At 36.0% G+C, this 22656-nt stretch overlaps 1 protein-coding gene across 5 annotated transcripts; it reads right to left on the reverse strand.

The window, feature by feature from the left end:
- Positions 1–73: 73 nt before the first annotated feature.
- On the reverse strand, positions 74–21551 carry LOC126727656 (helicase SEN1). Of its 5 annotated transcripts, none has more exons than XR_007656360.1 (23): positions 21184–21551; positions 18111–18495; positions 16779–16895; positions 16601–16680; positions 15603–15749; positions 15361–15509; positions 15149–15279; positions 14905–15027; positions 14068–14141; positions 12048–12623; positions 11765–11876; positions 11491–11628; positions 10915–11244; positions 10211–10484; positions 8756–10041; positions 7936–8338; positions 6930–7858; positions 6773–6838; positions 6565–6690; positions 4597–4841; positions 3242–4488; positions 1258–1472; positions 74–868 (listed from the first exon to the last, which is right to left on the reverse strand). XR_007656360.1 is itself a non-coding variant. In XM_050433578.1 (22 exons), the coding sequence occupies exons 1-22, from the start codon at positions 21315–21317 to the stop codon at positions 1372–1374; spliced, it is 7173 nt and encodes a 2390-aa protein (XP_050289535.1). In that variant the 5' UTR covers positions 21318–21551; the 3' UTR covers positions 1025–1371. The 5 variants fall into 5 exon arrangements, 1 of the variants encoding a protein (XP_050289535.1); XR_007656362.1 differs by having other exon boundaries at positions 3251–4488; positions 21184–21550; XR_007656363.1 differs by lacking the exon at positions 11491–11628.
- Between the last annotated feature and the right edge of the window lie 1105 nt (positions 21552–22656).

Consider the following 22656-nt stretch of genomic DNA (forward strand, 5'->3'; position numbering starts at 1 on the left):
AAGCACGTGTATGATCATGTCCTATGACAAAACTTTATTACGTGTGATAATCTTTTAGTGAACAATAATAACATGACATCAAGTCCTGATAGTCAAATATATAAATTCTTCAAAAATAAAATAAAAATATTAAGTTGTATTTCATACATATCTTCTCTATTTTTTTTTTTTTTTTTTTCTGTGAAAGCATCACAGAGAGAGAGAGAGAGGAGAACGAGTCAGAATACAAGTATAGCTACCTCTCATAACAATTACCGTAAGTTGTTACTAATAAAATGAATTTTCTTTGCACTCGAATGTCATTCAAAATATTTCCAGTGAACCTTTTACTTCTTCCTGCTATATGCTTGAGCATATCCTAGGTCCTGTAACGCACAACGCTTCTAAGCATTGGAATTAACCGGCAATTTTCTTCCTCTACTCTCTATTGACTATACAAACTTTGTGTTGTCTTTGCACAGTTTAATGGCCAACAAAAGGCTCAGGAGCGATGATGCTAACAGTAATGGAGATCATAGAATCCACTATGTGACTATCTTCACTTCAAGCATGAATCTGAATGACGTTAATACACTACAGTGAAAGCAGGCATCCGCAATGGACAATATGGTAACGATTATGGGCTCCACCCATTGACAGACTATGTCAAGGAATTTTATATGGACCTCCAGGAAATGGTCAAAAAGGATTCCTGAAATTGGCAGCAGGTTTAGAGGTCAATTATCTGGATAATGCAAGGCACTTCAGGACCCAATTGCAACTTGAGGGCCAAGAGTTCCAAAAATGTTTCTTCAGAATCTTTGCATGCAAAATGTCGAAAAGTAACCTGCTGCCCAGCCATCACTAGCAGAAGCATGCTGCTTTATCCCTGTAGTGAACCACAGTTTAATCAACAATTCCATTCAGCATGTGTGTGTGTGTGGTACCAAGTACACTTTTTCAGACAAATCAATCCTACTTTCAAGACCATCTGAAACTAATTTTTCAGAACAAAAATGATGCTACTGCATTATGCATGACACAATGAAAGAAAATAAGCTTTTGCACTATGAACCAATAATTACATCCTTGCATCAACTTTTTTTTTAACAGTTACATATTTACATCTACTAAAAACATATAACTTTTACAGTACCAGCTGTCAATAAACTGTTTTCAATTTTATGTATCAGAAACCTGATGAGAAATTCATCTGTAACAGTTGGTGGCCCTGATATATGTGATATGTGGATAATGCCAGAGGGTTCCACCAATTACCTTACTGTTGGTGCACCAAGCCAGCCTAAACTCTCCTTTCCAGTTCCTGGAAAGTCAGCAATGATAGCAAAGCTTCACTTTTTGAACCAGATATTTAAATGACTTCAAGCAGAATCAGGCTTCACCCCCGTCGTGGGAGCCCACAGATTTGTCCCTCTTACTGCGATGTTGATGGATCTGATCTCGTGATGCACTAGTTGAAGATGCTGATGGAACTGACAGAAGGGAAAAAAGGACTTGTTAGAGAGGTCAGAATAAAATTTTAACTGGCCAAGTCCAGCAATTTAAGACATCAAAAATTAAGGAATCAAAAGGATAAATGGAGGGCATTGATAGGCTCATGCTTCATTTTGGTTAGATTCTGTGTCCTTATTAAGCTAGTTCCACAAGATTCTTTAACAGCACTAGGGGCTTAATGCAAGGAGACCTCTTATCACCACTTCTTTTTTATATTTATCATGGAGTTCCAAAGTAATATGATAGATAGGGCAGCTGTAGGAGGTCGCCTATCAGGTTTTGTTGAGAGGAGAATCAAATGATGCAGGTAGCGAGAAATCAATTTCGATTTAAATTTATGTTATGACGTTGGACAAAAAAAGGAAACCAAATCAGATTTAGAATTCCTGGAAAGCTAGGATTTGAAGAATTAGGGTTATTGTTTGCTTAGAAAAAAGTTAGGAAAAAAAATAAGCAATATAGGATTTCTTACCCAAAAAAAAAAAAAAAAAAAGAGGAATAGTAGAATTTGGGAATGAAACGAAGGGGAAAATCTGAGGTTTGGGTTGGTCCTGGGCTGTGAATGGAATTAAGTATCCCATGAACAATACTTTGGATTTGTGGGTTATTTGGGGCTATTCGATTGATGGAAGGCTTTGAGTTCCTGAATTTTTGGATTTTACACAATTTTAAAAAAGGTTGTACCCAATACACAAAGCTTCCATTTTTACAGGGTTTGAGAGAAGTTATTGTTAGACAGTATTACTCTTTTTTTGAAGTTGATTCCCAAATTCGAACCCTCGACCTACCGCTTTTGGATTTTAGGGTTTTAAATGCGACAAACCATTGTGTGGTTTGCTAGTTTTCATGTTGCTAGGAATTTAAGGACCAAAAAAAACAATAAGAAAAAGAAGAAGAAGAAGAAACCTTTCTAAGTATCACACCTCAGGAAGGCTTTATCACATAAAGCTCAAACAAAGCTCCATAGCTTCTAAAAGTTTAGAACTTATTTTTCTCCTCTTGAATAGAAGGCATTACATCCATACAAATGGATTACCAGTTGTTATTCCTAATAAAAATTGGACTTATTAAAGTTTTAGATTTTAGGGTTTTAAATGTGAGAATCAATGTGTGGTTGCTAGGTTTCAAGTTGCTGGAATTTCAAAAATGAAAACAAAAAACTCTTATAGGCATCACACCTAGGGAAGGTTGTAACACAAACCTCAAACAAAATTTCATAACTTCTGAAAGTTAAATAAAGAGTAATGTGACACACACAACACCTTCTACTCATGTCAGCCACACAAAACCATGAGCATGCAGGAGAGCATATCACAGCCTCAGCTAGGTGGATGTGATAGGTGGGCAACAGCAGGCTATGTTGCCCCTTTGAAGTGGATGCCTATATGGAAAAGTTGAGTCGGTGGCTTGATGGTGGTCTTATGCTTGTATTGGACCCATGGTTATGGCCTGACACTGCCAGGTTGCAGGCTAATGTGTGTTGTAGACAGCATATGCAGTGTTGTGCAGTGCAACTTTGCATGGAGTTGGCCGAGGCTTATGCGCAATGGGTGTGTTGGGTGTGCGCAATAATTTCATAATAAAAAATTGGAAATGAAAACAACCCTACACTATGCAGAAACCAAAGCTATTGCTAGTGAAACATATACCAAGAGTGAACTTATGAATTCGCTGAAATTCTATTTTCCTATATTAGAATAGATGTATAAATGTATAATACCTAAAATAGAGCAATTCCGGGGAATACCTTCCATACCTTTTATTGTTTTGGATGGCTTTATGCCACCACTTACATTTGATGATGATGAGAAAGGTCTTTTGGCAGGCAAAGGTTTCATTGATGTTTCAGACTTCTTTGAAGATATCAGAGAAGAGTAAAGAATAGCATCAACAGCATCACGTTGTTTTTTCCTTTTTGCAATCAAATCCTCAGCAGTGCCAGTTTGACTGGGCACTTTATCTCCATCATTAGCATACCTCTCCTTAAGGCTGCTTTCAGGTAAGGGAATTGCAACTTCCTGATTTTTCTGGCTTCTATCACCATCAGAAGATTTCTTCAGTCTTTTTGACGCTTGTGATTTCAAAAGGTTCTGGCTATCACCCGATTCGCATTCAGAGGGATCCAAATTACTCCTATAATTTTCAAATTTATCTTTTCTTTTGCTTATATGTGTATTCCCCAAACTGACTTTCTTTTCACTACTCTCTTTGCCCTTTCTTCCACCATCTCTAACTTGTTTCCCTGAGATTGCACACTTGACATCCTCAGTGGTTCTGTTGCTACCATTTGTAACTGAAGAAGAAGAATCAGTCTTCACAGGGAATTTGCATTCATCTCTGGCACTTCTTCCAGTACTTGGGATATTTTCTCTAATAGCTAGAAAATCTTTTTCATCTCCTATACCCCTTTTTTGACTGTGATCAGCACAGCCTACATATTTCATTTTCCTTTCAATGGTTTGCTTTGCAATGCTCTCATTTTGTTTTGCATGCTGGCTAACATCTTTAGCCTTTTCAACATGCTTATGCTGTCTTGAATGCTTGTCCGGAATTCTTGGAGCAGCATTTTTACAAAAGGCTGTTTTAAACATGGACTTGTAAGGTGTTTTAACTGAAATAACCAAATTTCTCTCTTTAGCATTCTTTATAAGAGCAGCCCAGTTATGGTTTGTCTGCAAAGTTCTGGCATTACCCAAGATCCAGAGCGAGAGTTTGGCTCTTGTCAAAGCAACATTCATCCTTCGTACATCAGCAACAAACCCAATACTGCTTGAGTTGATCCCAAGTGCAGAAGTGCTAGGATCCCCTGCTCTAACAGTGGAAAGTATGAGTATATCAACCTCCCGACCTTGAAAACCATCGACAGTATTAAATTCCATGTCATCTATAACAGAAGATCCAAATGCACTTGAAAAACGAGATCGTAAAAGTGATAGTTGAGACTTGTATGGAGTTATGATACCAATTCTTCCACCTACAAATTCAGATGGGTACCTAAGCAATATATTGAAGTAGAAGATTAGTAGCAACAAAAAAAAAGGCTTGTAATGAAGTTTGTGAACCTCTTCTTGAAAAACAATGGATTTAAAACGGTTTCTGTACCTTTTCTTGAAAAACCTAAGTACTTCAACTGCAGCATCAGCCTCATGCTCATTGTAAAGGGACAATGCACCAGAATTCTTACCGCGATGCTCTTGTCCATCAACAATGTCATAGAAGACATATGGTCCAAGGCCCTCAATTTCATGAAATGGAGCTGACTTGCTAGACATTTTATCACCATTTAGCAACTTTCTGTCATAAAAATGCAGAGAAGGAAACCTACATATTTCTGGGTGCATCCTATACTGCAAAAAACAAAAAAAAACAAAAAAAACAAAAAAAAAAAAAAAAAATGGGAAAAACTGTCGGTAAAAGTTTTTAAATTTCCCAAAAGGATAAAAATGTATAAAAATATAAATGACTTCCCACCTCACCCCAAAAAGGGCCTTAAAATTAGTAAATAATATGAGATTAAAAGCATTTGAAAAAAATAAAATAAAATAATAAAAAAAACCTAGATAACATGTATCAGATAGCAATGATATGGGCAATCTTATAGTAAAATATATGAAAGGTAAGAATTAAGCAACAACAACTTAATGAGATAACAATCAATTGACGCAGCCATTTTGTCTGACAGACTCAACTTGGCTAGTCTCAAAAGGACACAAATATTGATTAAAGATTTTTCATGGGAAATTTAGGATCAGGAAATAGGAAAAGAGAAACATCATGAATACACTGTCAAGAAATATATGGATTAGTAAACAAAAGTCATAACATAGTTGGCTGCAAGTCAAAGTTGCAAGACTAGTAGGTGATAAGCTACCACTTCTCCCAAAAACTTAATTTGTTAGGAACGGGTGAATTTAATCATTGAACCATTATTCATACACTTTCTCTCATGTGTGGGCCCAAAGTCCCTCTTAATAAGTGGGCCCAATACATGGTATTTTTTAACTTTTTTAAATGGGAGGTAGAGTGGAGATAGTTTTCAAACTCAAGATCACATATTTTAATATCATGATATATTATCACTTGTCTTAAAACTTGAGCTGTTAGGAAATGATAAATTTAATCATTTAGTCATTATTTGAATGGTGGGGAGTCAGCTTACCACCTTCTGCTGCATTGTTAAATGGCTTGAGATATTTGGTCAATTGTGTTGGCCTTATTCAAACCTAAGACCTCCGGCTCTGATACCAAGATAAATTACCAATTGTCCCACTCCCAAAAGCTTAAAATATTAGGAAATGCTGGTTTGATCATTTAATCTGATAATAACTACGTATTATAACAACATTTTTAATTTTGGATAACTATGTATACAAATTTAAAGGATCTCATAGAAGCACACAGCAACAAGTGCCCTAGTAGTTATTCAAGTCAAGAGTCAAGACTAATAATGAAAAATTAAAATTGATTTACATCAAGAATGATAATGAAAACTAACAGCAATGAAAATAAAGAAACATACATATTCAACCAACAAACTCTATGCATAATTGACACTCGCTATTATTTATGTCCAAATGATCATGTATTTGAACAAGTATTAGAGCCAAAATGTAACTCCAATCAGCTCTCAAGATAAACAACTACAACCCAAAAAAGAAAAAAAGAAAAAAAAAAGAAGAGAGACTTAAGTTCCAAGGGATTCAGATATGTAAGAACATGGCATTCTATTATTCCTTTTTTTTATAAAATAAAGGACAAATTATATATCAGTATACAATAAGTAGTACCCTTGGAATACCTAACAAAAATAAAATAAAAATTAAGTACCCTTGGAATCATTATATGACAAAAGGGGGGAAAACTCTTTTTGATAAATCAATAGTATTTGATATAAACTTCAAAGATATCAAAACATATCCCCCGGTATAGATTGTTGCAAAAGCCAACTTTCATTACTAAAGCACTTTTTTGTGCCAAGGTCCAATTACAGTAACACTCCTAAATATGGCTTATACTCATTCGATCATGTATAAAATACGGATGAAGGTAACATTTTGCAATCTACTTCACCTGTTCGGTCAGCATAATGACAGGATGACCAGCCCTTTGTAATCGCTCAAACATGCTGCATTCATACAGGAATTTACTTGCAACACTAGAAAGAACTGTTGCAGGAAGTTGCTTTGGGTCGCCAACCTTAAACGATAGATTGTGAATTTCAGGACCATTCTTGTCATGACATAAAGGTTTATAAACTAACTAAGTTGATGGTCCTCACCATAATACATTTGGTCCCACTTGACTTTAAAAGCTGAAGAGGAATCAGAGTAGCAGGTTCCAAAGCCTGCAGCGGTAAGAAGCAATGCTTAAGACAGAAAAGAGAGCAGTACAAGTAATAAAAAGACAATAAATTCAGCAGAGCAAAGACATTTTACTTGTGCAGCTTCATCAATCACGATGGCATCAAAAAGTGTACGCTCAGATGGACTGCCAAATTTAATATTTGACATAGATTCAGAACACACTCCATAGAGGTCTCCACCACAACCACTTAATGTAGTGACCACAATTTCAGCTTCCCGTAATATAGACTTCCGAAGCTTATGTCTAAGAGCTCTGGTTTCTTCATTAGCTTTCTTCTCCTGTGACTGAACATTGCTAAGATCTTTATAAATTTGCTTCTTTTGTTCATAAAGTTTTCTTAGCTGTGACTCTATTTCTGCATCAGACATTTCTTTCCCATCATCACCCTTATGAGTACCATCTTCCAAAGAATTCTTAAGATCAACATTTCCATCCCTTAAATTAGCACGCTTAGCTTCATAGAACCTGATACGATCCACTAATTTCTCAAGATTAGAACGTAGTGCCATCGAAGATTCCACACTTAAATCATTCTTTTCATTGCAACCATTCATCCTCTCTTCCACCAAACGTTGGTCAACAAGTGTATCAATAAAGAATGGTAGTGAATTTGGATGGACTGTTTTCACATTCCCTACCCTTACAAGATATGGCTTGTACATCTTTCCATCGCTGCCATAAAGGCCTTGACTAGAAATTCTCGATACCAGCTCATCAACCGCGGCATTTGACTGAGCACAGATAAGTACCCTTCCTCTTGCAGAACTTTCCATGGAGTTAGAATTCCTTTGAACATCCTCATGCAGTTGTCTGGCCAAGGCTGCATCTTGCCATGCCCTTGCTATTGCAGCAGTCTCACTAATCTGTGGTCTTGACCAGAATGGCTTACTATGTGTTTTCAAACTACCACCAAGAGTATTTTTTGCATTACCTGTCCTCTGTAAAGGTGAAGCAAGCAAACCACTGACAATGGCCAAAATAGTACGCGTCTTGCCAGTACCTATAAACAAAGACAATATATAAATCACAAAGACAGAAAATTATGAAATCTGCAACAAACCAAGGTAAATCAGATACCTGGAGGACCCTGAATAAGAGATAATTCAAAATCTTTCTTCAACTTAGGTGATCCAACAGCAACACTGATAGCTTGAAGTTGACTGTCATTGAAGGATGATTTCAGTATTTGCTGCAAGGGTTGGGCCAGCTTACCCAGATTCACTTCCTTAGATACATGATTACCAAGAGAATCATTGACAGGATTTAAAATCACTGGAAATATAGGAATGCCATTAATTGATGATAGTGCCTGAAACTCTCTAAGTTGAGGTGTAATGCTCATTACGCGACATGCATGCCATTTACTACGATCAATGAGGTTCTTTCTAGCTTTATTTGAACGTGAAGAACCATTTTGAAGATAGAACCTGATAACTAATATGGTTAACCTTCTCTTATTGTCTCTTTCACGCCTTTCCACCTGAAAATATACAGGTGCTTTAGCAAAATGATGTAACAGATGGAAAAAAAAAAAGTATATATACAAAATATCATAGCATAAACATTCAAACATGGGCCATTCATGTGTAATAGTTAATTTCAAAATATGCATCTTGAATATGGAACTTAGATCTAACTTCTAACTAAAAAGCTGCTTTAGAAGTATGACCAGTCAGATAGCTTTTGGATCATAAACTGTAATTTCTAGAAACAATTAAATTGTCAATGTTAAGTGGGTTGCGCTCAGTAACCAATTAGGGAATAGAGTTATTGTGGTTGCTTAAAATTTAAGTGATTAACAAATAAATCGGTTAATCCTGGATTATCCCCTGCATTATTGTATGAAACTCTCGCCCAACTCTCCCCAACGATGTTATGAGAAAATGTGATGGCATACCTTTCCAATCATATGAATATCATGGGAAGATTTTTGCAAAGGCTCCTTCGTTAACAAAACAAGGTCATTTTCTGAAAAGGTTCTAGAAGCTGCAGAATCATTGTCATCATAAATAAATCGCACAAGATGAAAATCATCAACTCTCTCAACCGACATCACTGATAGACTGCCAACATACATCTCTTCCCACGAAGACATTTCCAGAAAGGAACTATTTAATTGTGCTTTAAACTCCTCCAAAACCAATGGCCGAAAAATCTCCATATACTGTTCAGGTGATTGAAAACACACAGGAACCTCCTTTAATTTGCTAACAGTTCGAGTCCCATCTTCACTTGCTGATGCTAATCCAACAGTTGCAAAGTAATCAAGTTCCAAAATGGGTCTATACCAGTCATCAAGTCTCGGTGGCTTGAACCTTTTCACTCCGGCCTCTAGTCTATGTAAACGGCCAAATCTACTTTCAAATGGTGATTTAAGTTGAATAACTTGCCGTTTAGGAAGAGAAGTGGACTTTGACAAAACTGACTGCTGAATTCTTGCAGATTTTAGTGCCAACTCAAATGGATCATCTTCACTATCACGTACAATCTCTTTCAAAACAGTATCACTTGTCTTAGAAATAATTCTGTTGCAATTTAGAACCATTTTATTGGAACTGACAGCTTCATCTGAGTTCTTCAAATTAATTCTATTCTGGGACAAAACAGAATTATTTTCATTGTGTTTGGGGTATTCTGTTTTCTTCTTATTGTCTACCCCTTTTGATTTTAGGAGAGAAGCAGGTGTTGGTTTGCCTTTTAATTCGTCAATGTCCTTATTCTTAGAAGCAACCAAACAATCAGTAGCATCTTTTTGCTGAAAAGATTCCAACAAATCCATAGAAGCGCCAGTCCCAGCAACCTTCTCCGTTTTAGGGTCAGAATGTGGTGCGCTCCCAGGAACCAGAGGCTTGCCATCCAAAATGCAGTGACCTGTCTCAGTATCAGATAGAATGGCCTCATTGGGTGATGTTGATTCCTCTGTTTCACTGTCAGAAAGAACAACCAAATTTTCTTTATCCTTTTTGTAAGATCCCGTTAGTGAGTCCAGGATCTCCACATCACTATCATCCACAGAAAGAGGCTGCACATCTGAAACTAAACTCTTTTTCTCAAAAGACAAGGTTTCAGGAAATAAAGATCTTGACCTAAAGGCGGTGTTTTCAATGTTACAAGATGCCTCCTTAGATAATGAAACAGAAAGGCGCGAAACTTGTTCTGTCAATTCATCCGTAGCAAAGTTATCTAAAATCAAGAAGGCATAAAAATATCATGAATAATTATCGATCAAAAATAAAAATAAAAATATCATGATACATTAATGATGACTTTTGATGCTCAACAAATAATAATAAAAAACTACATCATATATTATGCCTGTGTGCAAATGTTGATATATATACTAAAAGCTCACCACGTGATATTAGATTTTCAATGGCCTTGATTGTCATTGTAGCAGTGTCACTATGTGAACCTCTGAGGAAAGTCAGCAAAGTAGTAACTGTCCGTTTCCAATACACGATTATGACCTTAAGTGATGAGTTCCCCCAATCCATCAGGTAATTTAGCCATGAGAAGTCATATAAACTTTCCACCAACATTCTGGAATCCCCAAGCTTCTTACCAAATGATGGGCAAATTATTTCAAAAATAACAGGGAGGATCTCCAGTAAGCGGACACAAGTCATCTGAAAACACAGACCACGAAGTAAGACTGCCTTCCCAATGAAAACAAGCTCTCATGCATCAGACTGACTAATAGCGCAGAGTTGATGTACATTTTTATTAATTTATTAACTTCCAACCAGAAAATGAAACAGCATTTGAAGAAATTTTTAGGTGAAAATAAAAGGACAGCAGTAAGCTCTTTATGAACAAAGTAATATCCATTGTACATTAAACCACAGAAAAGAACTGATCACCGCATAAAAAGTAAGCCTACACACATACAAGTGCACGCATGCACACGGAAGAAACAGATGGCTAAAAATAAAATGCCATTAATGACAACACTGGCTCAATGCATATGCTTTAAAAAATAAATAAACCAGAGTTTGCAAGTATTAGAAACAGAACCTTCTAAGACAACCATTTACAAGTAGAAAGATTGCAGAATACCTGACAAAAACTGTGATCAATAAATGCTTTCCCTTCTAACAAGCACCTCTTAATAGGAGGCCATGCAATTTCTGATAGTAAGTAAATGAACTTTTCCTGTGATTTTGAGTCAACATTTGAAGAATGCTCATTGACACTCACAGGCAATGAATCAAAAACAGGCTGCCTCAAAAATCCACCTTGGGAAGAGAACCTTGCGATATTTGAACGATCAGATGAATTTTCTGGCATATCTAGGGCCGATAAATCCCCTTCTTTGAGCAATTTGCATAGAACGAAGAAAAAATGTTGTAAACTCTGAAACTTTACTAAAACACAATCCAGTAGAACCTAGAATAGTGCAAACAGCAATGTTAGGAACAACATGATAAGGATGATTATTTTGAAAAGTCAAGACTCATCACCCTTAAAAGGGCATTCCTATAACTGTAAAGAAAATATCATCACTTATCTATACATGGGTGTGTACTTAGTTTAACACGTGTGTGTGTGTGTGTGTGTATGACAGAGAGAAAGAGATCTAACTCACACCACCATAACATAATTTCCAAGAGCTTGCTGAAAAGAATTCTTTACCAGTTTACAAGAATGTCTCAAGCCCAAAAAAATGGCAGACAAAGAATAACCATTAGAACAAAGAAACTTCAAGCCGCAAGAAAGACCCCGTGTATTGGAAACTTGTTCCAAGATACACTTCCCAAGCTGCCTCACATTCTGCATCAAACCAAAATATATACATGTATACAACTCTTAACCAAATGCCAACTACAGGAGTTGCAAGGGAGCAAAATTTATCTCTTTAACCATGGATGTAAATGATGGGTGAGATATTAGGGATTAACTGACGTACATCATTAGGATCAATGAGTGAAAGGATCAAGCTTTCACCCATCCTTGGTTCCCAAGTCCACTGCTTCCGTAGTTCTCCTTGCCCCACTTGAACAACAAAGTGTGCAGTTAACCTGTAATACACCTCTCATGAAATTACTCGAGGGACTAGCTCCTTACCAACATATACATTGCTTCATAAGCAATAAACTTAAAATACACAGTTCTTTGATACACCAACTTATATAGAGGGGTCTCTACAACATAAAAAATATATAGAAAAAGAGTAACGAAATGCTAACAACCTATTGAATGTTCTTACTAAAGGAAGACACATTGATGATACTTTTACAGAGTTTTTTGACTCCTTTCCCTCTCCACCATCATCAGAACCAGTTGGAATTTTCCAACCAAATGAATTGGAGATCACTGTAGCAGAGGACGAAAGCCAAGTTCTCACTGGAAGTGCTATTTCTTCACTACTTTCGGGTTCAACCATTGGAAAACGAGATCGGGCCCAGAAAACAGCCTTGGAAAATGATACTGGAAAGACTGAAGGATCAATTTCAACTAGAACATCAATCCATAACATGGGTATGCACATCCACTCCCTAAATTCCCGAGAACTAATTTTACTCAGTGCACCAAATTCACTCCAAGAACTATTGTCCTCCTCTTCAACATCTGGAACAAATGGTTCGGCATCATTCAAATCATTAGACATGCTTCTATCAATACTCCAAGGGGTGCAGCTATTCAACACTGAGGTTATAAGGGCAGCAGCATCAGACACTATAATGGTTTGTATAAGATCAAAAGCAGGTTGCCTTAGAGAACTGTGGAGTGAAGAATCCTTCAGGGATGACACTAGAGAAGGGCCCCTGTCCAATAAAATTGCAGAGAAATGAATCATACAACTTCATCTCTATCCACAACCTCGTCCAATTCCAACAAAGTTATATATACGAATATCATCAAACTAACATATTATTTTAGAAATCATTAGCAGTTATTATCAAAACCTTCAACCTCCAATATAATACACGAGTTTCAGGACAATACCAAACATCATTGTGGAGAAGGGATTGCAACAAACGGGTTGGGAAGCTGACCTTTTATATAATAAATTTTTTAACAAAATTAGTTATCTCAGTAACACTTTAAAGTTAAGAGAAAATTTTAAGATACCTATTCACATTTGAGTTCTTAAGGAATTGTATTCTATAAGCCAAGAACCTTATAGCTCAACTAGCACCTCCTAGTGTTTCCAATGGAGACAGAGAGTTCAAATCCCCCCACCCCCATTGTAACTATCAAATTATCAAAAAAAAAGTTGTTTTCTATAATTAAGTTGCCTCATTTTCATTGTTTGTAATGTTGGTAAGACCAGAATATGCTAAAAAAATTAAGACAAAGAAAAGAACATAATAGACAAAGAAACATGTTAGCATGCCAATAGGAGCTTAGCATTCCAATTGATGGGTAAAATGTTGTTATGACCGCTAATTTGAGATTTTAATAAGCCTGTTCACACATGATGCTTATATCCTTCCTATTGGACCATCTCAGTTTTAAGCTGATTAAATAGGAAACCTGTTGGTTAAACCAGATTTGGCCCATTTTTGACAAGCTGACCATCAAGTCAATATATACTAGTTATTAGTAGTTACCATGTCTATCGATCATTTTTGTGCTTAAATGAATGCAACATTCAGGAAACAGGAAAAACAGTGAAATGATGGCTGCTTTACCCAATGCAAACTTTATTTTCTTCCAAAAACTCTCCACCTTTCTAGAGATATTCTTTTTTATATGAAAGTCTTTCATTTCTACCCTCCTAGTCTTAGCCACCAACATTTCCCCTTGATGCAAAAAAAGGAACGCACAAACTCTATTCCATTTCTTTTCTCTCCAAATCTGTTGTTCATTATTTAATGCTAAAATTGACCAAGCAAGTCTTTGGAAAAAAAAGTTCACATTCCAACAATAAACATTCTTCTGATGAGTAATTACAATTTATTGAAGAAAAAATAAAGGCAGGCACACCCTAGTACATTGAAGGTATACAAGATAAAACAAATTTATAAAATAAAAAAAAAATAAAAATAATTAATTAGTTTTAAATTTTAAATTTAAAAATATATATTAAAAAAACCCAACCAAAGAAACAAACAAAAAAGAATTAAGAACTAAAGTTACAAAGTTCTAAATGCTCCCAAGAGTGAGAGAAAAAAAAGATACTAGAATATGACACACTCATCCAATGACCTTAGAAACACCACAAATTAAAATCATATCAAGTACAAAACAATTAGGATTACATACCACATATGTGCACATTCAAAGGGTGGGCATGGCGGGTTCATCTTATAACCTCTGTGTATAATTAGAAGTGCTATCTGAAAATAGAATCTTGCATTAAATAGCAACATAGGTGAGCCGAAACAACACAAACCATCAATTGATATTGATATTGATATTGATTACACCTTCTTCAAAAGTTGAAAAAAAAAAAGTATAATCAATATATTATACAACAACAATATTGATACTACTTATCCAAAAAAAAAAAAACAACAACAACAACAACAACATAATACTAATAATGGCCACATATGGTAATTATTTGACAATCTAGAGGAAGAAATTTTTTTTTTTTGATAAGTAATAAAGATTTATTGATATCAAAAAAAGAGACACCTCAGTACACAAGGAGTATACAAGGGTGTACATATCAAATACAAAAATTACATAAATCAAGTAAATCCAAAATTGAAGAACAATGTTGGTTTCTCCACACTGAGAACTAGTCCAATAAGGTTCTGAAAAATAGAAGCTTGAGATCAGGCATAGAAAGCTCATTGTCTTCGAAAAACCTACTATTTCTTTCCTTCCAAATACACCACATCAAACAATGAGGAACAAAAATCCATATATCTCCATTACGATGGCGACCAAATCGACCTTGCCAGCAAGCAAGAAGCTCAACAATGGACATTGGCATAACCCAACAAACTCCAAATAAACCAAAAACCATATCCCACAACTCCAAAGCAACCGGACAATGAAGGAATAGATGGTCAACAGTTTCACTATTACACTTGCACATATAACACCAATCTAAAATGCATAACCCAACAATCTGGAGGAAGAAATAAGAACCTGGCAAGCCTTTTTTCTTGTTAGAACACTAAAGTTACCGCTGACTGGCACTTGATGGAGGAGAAAATATAGAAAATGCCTCCGTTGCTTTTCATGTTCCCCATCTTGCAAAGCTTCAAGAGACTGGACGCATACACGTCAGTAATGTCAGGAAACTATATCTAACATGTAAAATAACTCAGAAAACTTGGAAAAATATAATGAATGACTTGAGATGAAGCAACATAATGTTCCACCCACGTGCCTGCAGAAATGGCTGAAAAAGATCAAAAATGTCTTTATGGCTTTTCTCGTTTCGAGTATGAAAACACTGACCCAATAGAGTGTTGCACATCACACTTGCAGACAATGTAGACCTCAACCAAAGCTTACAACCTTAAAAGGAATTCCAAAACATCAAAGGACACATTACACACAATATTAATCTTTGTGATCAGAAAAAGAAGAGGTGCTTACCAAGCATTTCAAACAGCAGTCTCAAGCAGGTAACCGCATGAGAAAATTCAATTGAATCACTGCTGATATGATTGAGCACAAGGTCAAGAAAAATGGGATAGCGCTCCAATATCCCTTCCTCGAAAGCTGGAGGTTCTAAGAACCCAAGCCTTCATAACAACATGCAAAACTAACATTAGCAGGGAGGAGGGGGGGGGAAAAGGAATATTTGTTGAAGATGAAATTTGGCTAACAATTCCTACAATGATTTGATTCCAAGCCATATGGATACACGGTCCAGCTTCACTCTAGACCTTGAAGTCCCGAGAGTCGATGGCAAAACTTCGTTCTCCAAAAAGCATATAAATTTCTTTAGCAAAGGCTGCAAAGGTTCCAATTCTGTTACTCTCCTACGCACAAAGAGAATAACATGAAAAAACTTGATCCAGGATTTGAGGCCACAAAACAATGGAAAACATTTCATAACCCCCCCAGGGGACAGGGTTTTCAGAAAGATTAACTGATGATAGAAATTCCAAAGTACATCCTTCGGAACTAGGCTTAAATTTGTGCATCATTTTTAGCCAGAATTGCTAAGATATGAAACTTGGCTTAAATTTCAGATCTCTCACAAGGTAGGTTATTAATCTCAGTTATTTTTTCTTTTCTTTTTCCCTTTTTTCCCCCAAAAAGGAGGTTTGAGTTGGAAGGGGTGTTTTGAATGAAAACCAAATAACTCACAATTTCTTATGAAAAACACATAAGCATAAGCTGTGATCCCCTCATTACCAGAAACAGCAGTAAAAATTAAATTTACAGCATAAAAATTTTAAAAATTAATAAATTATTTTGGTTGTAAGCATTAAAATCAGTGCTGTTAAAAATAATAATCAGCTGAAGACGCACCTCATAAACAGAGGTCAGTAGCTCGAATCTCCCTTTCCCTCTCACCTTGAGATTATAACTTAAAATTTAGATTTATACATACATACATACATACATACATACATATATATATATATATATATATTAGATTAATTAATTAACTAACCAAAAAGAGAACATAGACCATCAAAACGTGCAATGCCAAAATCCCACCCAAACCAACCCCCAACCCCATTGGGGCCAGCGCCAGACAGAATACAATAGCAAATTTTATCAGCATAATTATAAAATAAAATAATAATAATAAATAAAAAAGATGACAAGAAAAAGGCAAGAGAACCTCAAGGTCCAAATTTTGAAATAAAAAAAACGGTACCTCAGTTTTCCCATAGATCCAGCAAGACGATGACCAACAGAGCGCACTCTTCTCTTGAAAAAAAATAATGCATAAACACCCTGAAAGGAAACAGGTTTACTCAATGAGGCAAAATAAAGTTTAAGAGATAAGTGAAAGCCGTTTGATGAAATATGCAAACACATAGCCCACTAAATACCGGAAACTGTTGCTGTCCATCCAGAGCCAGTTCATGCTTATTATCAATAGCTTCAATAAACGTTTCAAATTCAGTAAACAATGACTGATCATCCAACAGGGCAGGGAACATCAGAACCTGTGATCAGATAGACAACAAATTCAGTCTCCTTCCATCTCAGAATTAAAGGTCTGCAAACAAATCAAAAACATTTCTGAAAATTCAAATATGTAATGGGATAACTAATATATAGATACACATAAGTAGTTTTATGATATATTGGGTCAGAAAAGCCTAACATAACTTTTTAACTGGTGAGTTACACGCACCCAGTGAGTCATGAACTCATATCCTCATCCTCCACTTTGCTCGTACAAGGGAAAGTGGTGCCATTTGAGCTAGAGCTCATTGGCAAAAATCAAACATAATTAAAGCTGGATTTCCACATTACAAGCCTAAGAGATCCAGCACTATTAGTCTATTACAGATATATCAATATATTAGCTGAACATATGGCAGAGTCTTCAAAAAAATACAATCATTTAGGTAAAGTGCCAACAAAAACAGTTGGACATCTATAATCACCTAATATCTTGTGTGGCAACCAGGTAAAGAAATGAGTAGATAAGTACCTCATAATACATTAGGAGGATCAATCGATGAGGCTTGCATTAAAGATTTCAAGATTTAGGTTAAATTAAAAACTGAAACTCAAAGGAAGATTGATACTGAACCAAATTTTAAATCAATCACAGGAGGTAGAGCATCAGGGCAGGTGTGCAAGAGTGAGAGCACTTAGAGGAACAACAAAAATGGAGCTTAAAAAACCTCAAATAATCAAAGAAATAAATGAGAAGGGAAGAATTCCTCAACAACAAAAAAAATCCTTTCACTCAAGGCAAAAATTAGGAGAAGGCAAAGAGAGATGCAGATATTAGATTTTAGCACTATATGTTCTGATATGGAAGGTTTATAAATGGTCATAACTAGGTAGAATACAATTTTAGGAATGAACCTAGAGTTTTTATAAATTTAATTCAAACATTACAGGCATTGTTAGCTGCAAGCAGCAGATCAGATCTGGTTTCAGAGGCTTAAAAATGAGACAAAGACAAAGAAGAAGAATGATAATTTCCTGCCCATTATTAAGCCACTAACGAATACCATATACGGTAAATTTTCAATGTATGATTCCAAAGAGGACCTGGTCGAGTACTTCAACAACAAAAAAAGTACAAAAAATAACACAATTTAGTATCCATATTCAAGCCAAAACAAACAGTCAACATGATGTCAACTACTTTACAGAAACAAGTAAACAAATGGAAACATCAGAAAGAACAACATACATACCTCATACATGACACTAATAACTTCAGCATTATCACGAGCTGGATCATACTCTTCCCGTGCTATTCTTGCAGTGATCTCTCTCAAGTGCTGAGTCACCCTTTCCTCATTAAGACTCCGTAACACATCAAGAAGTGGACCTACTGAACTCAACTCATACTGCTCATTGTACATCTCTAGGGCTTGGTGTTGCTGAGAGACGCACTGGATGCACTGCCGCATTTCTTCGGAGATTCTCTTCCATAAAAGCTTGAGAGGAGAATTAGGACGCTCGTCTTTGAAGTAATTGTAGAATGTCTCCAAAAGTGGACCCATTAAATCCCCAGTGCCACACCAGATATGAGTTTCTTTCGGCAAACAAATTAAGAAATTAAACGCATCTGCAAACCTGACATAATAGAGAGAATAGCAACTTTACCAAGCGCTAAAAAGGCAACCAACCAGAAATAAATCGATATCATACATAAACTATAGCAAAATATGATAAACCAAGAGAGATTGACTTTTTTTTATAAGTAATTATGCTTTATTGACCTCTCCTAGACCCCGCAAAAGCGGGTGCTTTGAGCACTAGGTATAAGCTTTTTAATAAAGCTTTATTGAAGATTAAATGAAAACTACCCCCAGGTACATAGGCAGTGTACTAAGGATACAACAAATCTTCAACTAAAGTTACAAATCCCAAAACTCCGCTTAAGGTAGAAAAAGAGCAACACATGGATCACAAAGGATACAATTTTAGCTCCATAGATGAATGCTTGATCACATCAAAAGTCCAAAAGTTTCTCTCCCTCCAAATGGTCCACATAGCACAAGGCATGGGTCCCCAATATATCAACAGAATGATGGTTACCAAAGCCGGGGCCCATCTAGCACTCCAACAACTCCACCATTTTCTTCACTTCACCCATTGCCCTAAAATGGACAAAACACCGTAGACCACAGATCATGCACAATCGCAATGAAGTAACAAATGGCCTATGGTCTCCCCATGCATACACATGCAACACCAATCAATGAGGCATATACACCACTTTTGAAGATTCTCCATGGTAGACAGTCCACAAGCAGTTGTCCATGTGAAAAAAGCAACCTTAAAAGGAACTTTAACCTTCCAAATGTTTTTCCATGTAATATAAGGCAAAAACCCATAGTAAGAGCCCTAATATAGGACTTAACCTACCACTCCTAGTAGGGATCCAACATATCAGGTCATCCTCAACCTTACTAGTTTTAATGGGGTGAAGGAGACCCCTAAAAGAACAGCAAAATCCCTACCTCCCAATCATTAATAGATCTGGTAAACAAAATATCCCAATGAAGAACCCCATCATTCCAATTCATATTATCTGCTACAAAGCCTCTTTATCTCGAGCTATATGGTACAACATCATAAAAGCATCCTTCAAGATTGTATCCCCACAAAATCTAGCCAAAAACGAACTTGTATCCTCACAAACTGTCTTCCACTTTACTAACTGAATTTTAACAACATCCTTGAATCCCCCCTCAGAAAATCCCATTGTAACTTCTCAAGGCAATGAGCAACACTTACCGGAATGGGAAATTAAGAAAGGAAATAGGTAGCTAAGCTAGATAGGGTGCTCTTGATCAAGGTAACTCTGCCTCCTTTGGATAATTATAGCTTTTTCCAGCCTGCTAACCTTCTCTCCATCTTTCCCATAATTGGATCCCAAATAGCCTTTTTACTCTCTTTTTTATAGGTAGATAATGAGGGATGGGGGAGGGGGGGGGTTCGAACCATAGACATTGGGTACCACAAAGGATGTCATTACTGCTAGGCTATTACTTGAATCCCCCAAATAGCCTTTATGGTCCGTTTGGATTGAGGGGGAGGGTGGGGGATAGAGTAGAGTTGGTCCAAAATTAGCCTATTTTTAGCAAACTCTACTCTACTGCCCTTCACTCCCCCTCAATCCAAACAGACCTTAGAGTTATATGTAGACCCAAAGGTGATGCCAAATATTCCGTAGGAAAACTAGAAACTTTGCAATCCAGAATTTCAACCAAAACTGATATAGTTGCGACCTCTCCTATTGGAACCATCTCAAATTTGCTTAAATTGATTTTTAGGCCAGACACCACTTCAAAAAAGTTTTAGAGTATCAGCTGGTAACAAAAGATGCAAAATCATTTAAGGCTTCATTGCCCGACCTCCCACTGTAAACCCCTAAATATACTGTCCATCTACTGCCTTCGAAAACATTCTACTTAAAGCCTTCACCACCACCCTGTCTCAATCCTCTAGAGCTTTCAAAAAAAATTAACACTAGGAGTTCCCATTCACCAGGATAGAGAATAAACTAGAATAAAAAACCAATAAAACTCAAAAAAGAAGCAGAGAAACAATTAGCGGCCACAAGACAGGAATAAAGTGATGTGTAAAGAGTAATGCTAGGACCACCGAAATTGGCACAACTTTGTGCCACAACTCGCCACATAGCAAGTTGTGATTGGTTAAGGTGTGTCCCCACATGTGGTGAGCTGTGGCATAAAGTTGTGCCAATTTCGGTGGTCCTAGCATTATTCATGTGTAAAAATTGAAACTTCAACCTTTTTCTTTCGATAATCATTTGAAGTTTTATAAAAAAGAAGGTGGAGAAAGAGCAAGAGTGAAAGAAAGGCCTAAAGTCCCCTCTAAACACAACCAATAATTCTTACAAGAGATGGGTTTACAACAATTAAAAAAAAAAAAAAAAAAACTTGATCTAACTAAACTAAACTTACAAACAGTTATCCCAACAGTGAACAGAGTTAAAATAATGGCAATGTGGGAGTGGCTCATCCCACAGGAATAAGTGGAGGGCAATACCCATTTTGAGTTAAACTCTTTTCTTCTATTTTTTTGGTTAATCGGGTCACAAGAACAGAGCTCAAAATATGAAAAAGGTAAAGTTCAATGAACACATATTTGACACTAACAATTTTAACTCTATTCCGACCCAATGAACAAAAAATGATAATAATTGATACATGAAGAGAATTGATACATGAAGAGGCACACAATTGAATCATCAACCAAAAGAAGCAAGAGAGAGAGAGAGAAGTAACGAACCATTGCTCCTTAAGTTGGTGAAGACGGCGAATTTGGGAGGGGTCGTGATCATGATCACGATCGTCGTCTTCGTCTTCCTCAATGCCTCTCCAACGCTCCAACAGCTCCCTTCTCGTCGCCAACTTCTTCGACATTTTTTCTCTACGATTTTCTTTCTTTGTCTCCCCAAACCCAACGCAACGCAAGCACAGACTGAAACTGAAACAGAAACAGAAACACACACTCTGTGTGTCTTTCTAATCTGATATTTGATTACAGAAGCAGAGGGTCATGACTACATGAGACCGGAGGAGCAGCATATAGGGCTTCATTTCCGTCCTCTTCTTCTTTTTCTTTTTCTTTTTTTCACTTTTTCTTTTCTTTTCTTTTTTTACCTAATTTGCTAAATTCAAGTCCAAATTTTAATCTTTAATTATTGTACAAGCCAAGTCCAAACTTTTGTTCATGGACAAACTCCATAATAGAGTTCAGTACATGTTTATACGTGTATTTGTAAAAATTTTAGAAATAAAAAATAAAAAAATAATAATAATTACAACTTACTCTAGTTTGAGTGAAATTTAAGTTGCATACCGGTTAATTTGAAGTTGATATTAAATTATTTAAACTTGTAAATAAATTCTTTAAAAAAATTTATATTATAGTTGCCTTCAAAACAAATTACTATGCTTTATAATTTATTGATAAACATGTCACGTTTGGATGAACTTAATTGGTGGACGACGAGCTAAGGCTATTATTCATATCAACACTTATTGGAAAAGCCCTTTTTTTTTTAATATGGGATAGAAATCCTATTCTAACCTTATCTAGGTGTTTATATGTGTAAAACTCTCTTATAAAGACTTAAATTTCGACACTTGTCCCGCATCCCACAAAAATTTGTACTTGTGAAAAACCTATTTTTGAGTATGTTATATGTATTTCAATAGGTTGACTTAGGTGAGGAAATAAATATGACAATGTGACTATGTTGCTATAAAGGCAAAAGGGAACTTCCAAAATCTCCTTTAAGGGGTTAGTGTTGTATTTAATTGCTATGTTTTTTAGAGCATGGCAACCTTGAGCTATTGTGAAAGACCGCATCCCAAGCCCCTTTTTGGTGTTAGGCCAAATCCACTTGAATGGGTGAAATCATGTTATTACCTTTCAAAAATGAAAGTTTAACTAATTATATTTTCTCCTTTAAATTAAGGGTCCGTTTGATTGGAGGGGTGAAAATGTAAAAGAATAGAAAATGGTGGGAGGATGGAAAAGTGGAATGATAGAAAAGATTTTAATTTTCCTCCATTTTATTTGGTTAGGAGTTAAAAAGTGGAGAGATAGAAAAAATGAGTTTTTATAAATTTACTCATATACCCTTGTTAAAAATGATGCCCAATTAAAACCAAAAAAGTGACAAAAAACCAAAATTAAAATAAAATATGAGCAACATACACTAGATGAAGCCTACCCATTGAATCAAAAGAAAAA

Source organism: Quercus robur, chromosome 5 (genome assembly GCF_932294415.1).
Source record: "Quercus robur chromosome 5, dhQueRobu3.1, whole genome shotgun sequence".
NCBI classification, from domain to species: Eukaryota; Viridiplantae; Streptophyta; class Magnoliopsida; order Fagales; family Fagaceae; genus Quercus; species Quercus robur.

Bases quoted from the DNA above. Each gene is read 5' to 3' on its own strand.
- LOC126727656 (XM_050433578.1), bottom strand. From the start codon at position 21,317: ATGTCGAAGAAGTTGGCGACGAGAAGGGAGCTGTTGGAGCGTTGGAGA. The intron at 6,839-6,929 runs GTAAAATGTCTT...TTACCGCTGCAG, and splicing joins TGATTGATGAAGCTGCACAA to GCTTTGGAACCTGCTACTCT. The intron at 4,489-4,596 runs GTACAGAAACCG...TATATTGCTTAG, and splicing joins CTTAGGTTTTTCAAGAAAAG to GTACCCATCTGAATTTGTAG.